Source organism: Glandiceps talaboti, chromosome 6, assembly GCF_964340395.1.
Source record: "Glandiceps talaboti chromosome 6, keGlaTala1.1, whole genome shotgun sequence".
NCBI lineage: Eukaryota > Metazoa > Hemichordata > Enteropneusta > Spengelidae > Glandiceps > Glandiceps talaboti.
The window spans coordinates 10,604,712-10,608,934 of NC_135554.1; the positions used below are offsets into that span (position 1 = coordinate 10,604,712).

At 36.1% G+C, this 4,223-nt stretch overlaps 1 protein-coding gene across 1 annotated transcript; it reads left to right on the forward strand.

Annotated features, from left to right (window-relative positions):
- LOC144436822 (uncharacterized) lies at window positions 1-2,820 on the forward strand. Its single transcript, XM_078125681.1, has one exon. The coding sequence runs from the start codon at window positions 1-3 to the stop codon at window positions 2,818-2,820; it is 2,820 nt and encodes a 939-aa protein (XP_077981807.1).
- The last annotated feature ends 1,403 nt before the right edge of the window (window positions 2,821-4,223 follow it).

Sequence of the window (4,223 nt, forward strand, 5' to 3'; positions counted from 1 at the left end):
ATGAATAAAACACTACAGATTACTGACTTTGTAACTGAAAACAAGTTTGATCTGGTACTACTGACTGAAACTTGGCTAACTGGAAATGAAACTGACCATTTCGCCATGGGTGAGGTCACTCCAAATGGCTATAAGCTACTCCACACTCCAAGATTGAAACGTACAGGTGGTGGTGTTGCAATGCTGTACAGAGACAATCTCAAGGTCACCAAAGTTCAACAACAACAGAGTTTCAAGTCTTTTGAATATATGGAATCTCTACTGAAATCTCCCTCTGATCAATGCCGGCTAATTGTTGTATATCGTCCCCCACCATCAACTAAGAATAAATCAACAACCTCCTCATTTCTTGAAGAATTCACTGATTTTCTGTCAACCAAATGTGTATCACCTGGTAAACTTTTGATAACAGGCGATTTCAACCTACACCTAGATGATGAAAACAACAGGGATACATGCCAGTTCAAAAACATGCTGGATTCTGTGAATCTTACTCAACATGTACAACAAGCAACTCACCAACGAGGACACATGCTGGACTTAGTCATCACAAGAACATCAGAGAACACTGTTGAAGACATTAAAATATCAGATCCAGTAATATCAGATCATTTTGCCGTATCATTTAAAATACCTGTCACCAAACCAAAGCCTACGAGAAAGATATTATCATCGAGAAAAATAACAGACATCAGTATTGAAGATGTTTGTACAGATATACAAAATTCACCATTGATCACTCGACCTTCTTCCGTCCTTACGTCACTTATTGACCAGTATGATGAATCGCTACGTAATATCCTTGATACCCATGCACCTATACGTCAACGAACTGTCATTATGAGACCAAACATAAAATGGTATAATGATGAAATAAGAGATGCAAAACGTAAGAGGGGACTGGCAGAGCGGAACTGGAGGAGGACAAAACTAACGATTCATCGCCAGATATATAAATCACAGTGTCTTACAGTCAACCAGTTAATTCACAGCGCTAAAATCAACTACTATTGCCATATCATTCAGGAAAATGGAAACAACCAGAAAGCCCTGTTTAATGTAGTTAATAAGCTGCTCCATAAATCAAAGGAAATGCAACTACCTTCACATACATCAACTGAAGAAATTGCTGAACGTTTCTCAAATTTCTTTGTGGATAAAATTAAGACAATACGAGTAAATCTACAAAATCAAGCATGTGGTAATTGCACAACCAACCAAAGTACAAACGATGCATCTACAAAGCTAGCCATCTTTGAACCCACTAATGAAGATGAACTGAGAAAAATAATCACAAGATCACCAAATAAAAGTTGCAATCTCAATCCAATACCAACGTCAATTCTCAAACAAGTTCTTGATGATCTACTACCATCCCTTGTCAACATTGTCAACTTATCACTCTCTACTGGATGTGTACCTGACAAGTTAAAAACTGCCATAGTCAAGCCACTACTAAAGAAACAAAATCTTGATCCAGAAATAATGAAGAACTACAGACCAGTATCCAACCTCTCATTCCTGTCGAAAACAATTGAGAAAGTCGTTGCGACGAGGATCAATGATCATCTACACTCTAACAAGTTAGATGAACCCATGCAATCTGCTTACAAGACACACCACAGTACAGAAACAGCACTTCTCCGGGTACAAAATGACATTCTTTCAGCACTTGACAATGGTAAAATCGTGATGATGGTACTGCTTGATCTCTCTGCAGCTTTCGATACTGTAGACCATTCTATCCTTATCTCTCGGCTACAAAATCATATGGGTATTACAGGAACTGCACTATCATGGATCGAGTCATACCTCAGAAATCGTCAACAGACAGTACAAGTAAATGATACATCATCAAAATGTCACACTCTCCAGTATGGTGTTCCCCAGGGATCAGTACTTGGCCCGATTCTGTTTACAATTTACACATCTCCACTTGGTGACTTACTAAGAGAGAACAACATAGATTTTCATTTCTATGCAGATGACTCCACACTCTATCTGTGTTTCAAGTTAAAAGACATGGACAATAACATATTGCGTATGGAACACTGTGTACTATGTATCCAAAGATGGATGAATGAAAACCTGCTGAAACTAAATCCGGATAAAACAGAGTTACTTTTCTTTGGTTCAAGTAAAAATATCAGTAAACTTGATAAACCAACCATGAAAATTGGAGGAATCCAGTTACAGTCATCCACTGCAGTTAGAAACCTTGGAACAACTCTTGACAGCCGAATGTCCATGGAAAATCAAGTCAACCAAGTCTGCAAGGCCGCATATTATCATTTAAGAAACATCAGTAAAATAACACCATATCTCTCTGAAGATGCAGTAAAGATGTTAATTCATGCATTTGTAACATCCAGACTTGACTATTGCAATGCCCTTTTACATGGTACACCACTCAAGTATCTGTGGAAATTACAGTGTGTTCAAAATACATGTGCGCGATTAATCACCAGGACCAAGAAGACAAACCACATAACACCCGTACTGTTCAAACTTCACTGGCTTCCAATACAGCAACGAATTAAGTTCAAGCTTCTTCTGATTACGTTCAAGGCACTGCATGGCTTAGCACCGCCATATCTATCAAATCTACTCAATCAGTATGAGCCTGTACGTGAACTTCGGTCAAAGGACAAATTTCTTCTCACAATTAACCCAGCTCAACATACTTATGGAAAACGTGCGTTTGTTACTGCTGCACCAGAACTATGGAATAAATTACCACAGGAAATCAAACAATGTCAAACAGTGTCATCTTTTAAAGGGAGTATCAAGACTTACCTTTTTAGAGAAGCGTATTTCTAAGCGTATTATCTGAACTAAAACTTATTTTTGATTTTTTTAGACATAAGGAACATTTGTGGAACATTTTCTTTTCCATTGCATAATTTAGACTTTGTGTATTTTATGGAAAGTTTCTTTTTTTTTCTTTTTTTTTTAAATATATTTTGTGAAGCGCCTCTGAACAATTTTTATTTTTGGATTTTGGCGCTATACAAATGTTTACTTTATCTTTATCTTATCTTATCTTTAAGTAATTATTCTAAATCTCAAAACTGCAAACTTCAAATTCCATTTGATTAGGTACATACGCCATCCACTACAAAGCGCACGTGTTCTATAAAGCCTGTTGATGTAACTAATTTGTAATTTTAATGTGTCATTTGCATAGTTAATGGTTTTCTGTAATATAAGGCAATAGCTTAAGTATTCCAGCTTCAAATTTCAAACAGTTTCAGATGTCATTATTAAATTGCCAATTAAGAGGTATAATCATGTATGGTAGCTATAGCTCAGATTTTTGAATTCCAACAATTGATGTACATGGGAGCAAAAATCTGAAGGCTTTCGGCCCTTTCGGCTCCCCAACCGTACATTCTGTTTGTCAATAAATTTAATTCATACATGTAAGAAATTGTATGCAAATATAAGAGCTGTTTTATTTCAACTTACCTCCTTGGCATTCATTAGTAGTTAAAGAAAACCATCCTGGAGCACATTCTCCATTTGGACATGCACCTGTATTCTTATTACATGCTGCATTGTCTTTACAGTGACAGTTGTAGTTACACAGTTCACCATACATACCAGCAGTACAGGTACGAGGTACTGAAAAGAAAAGAAAGTAATATAATGAAATATTGACTCACAGCTAAAAACAAAACAGTAGGTGGATAAATGCTTAGACAAAAAAGTGTTTGTTTCCGATAACAGACTTGAGAAAATAGGGCAGGTAGGTAGGTCGGGATTTTATTTTGTTTTAGTTTACTTTAAATTTTAAAAAAGAAAATATTTCGACCCCAAGATAATATAACTCCTCGGTCACTACTTTCTAGAGAGTTTGATGAGGTGTGGAAATTAGTAAATGGAGACAATTATAAGTTAACACGTAATATGAAAACTGTACGGTTATAGCCTTAACATACCAGTAGTTTCTCTCTGGAATACGGTTTTTTAAAGACGTTACCATATATGAAGCAGATGCATGAAAGTGTACACGAAAGTAAAGGTAAAGATAAATTGTGACATTTATTTTACCTTTTTTCATACAAGAAATGTTTAGGGTTGGCGGCTTAAACTACGCTCGGTCGGGTTATTTTTTTTATTTGGCATTATTTCCATCTTCATCCATTCCAGAATTGTTAATAATACACACTCTTCGGAACAATCACGTAAACTTACTTTCATGAGATTTTGATTTTGAATGA

What these genes read in the sequence shown, in the direction of transcription:
- LOC144436822 (XM_078125681.1), top strand. Translation starts at nt 1, where the DNA reads ATGAATAAAACACTACAGATTACTGACTTTGTAACTGAAAACAAGTTT.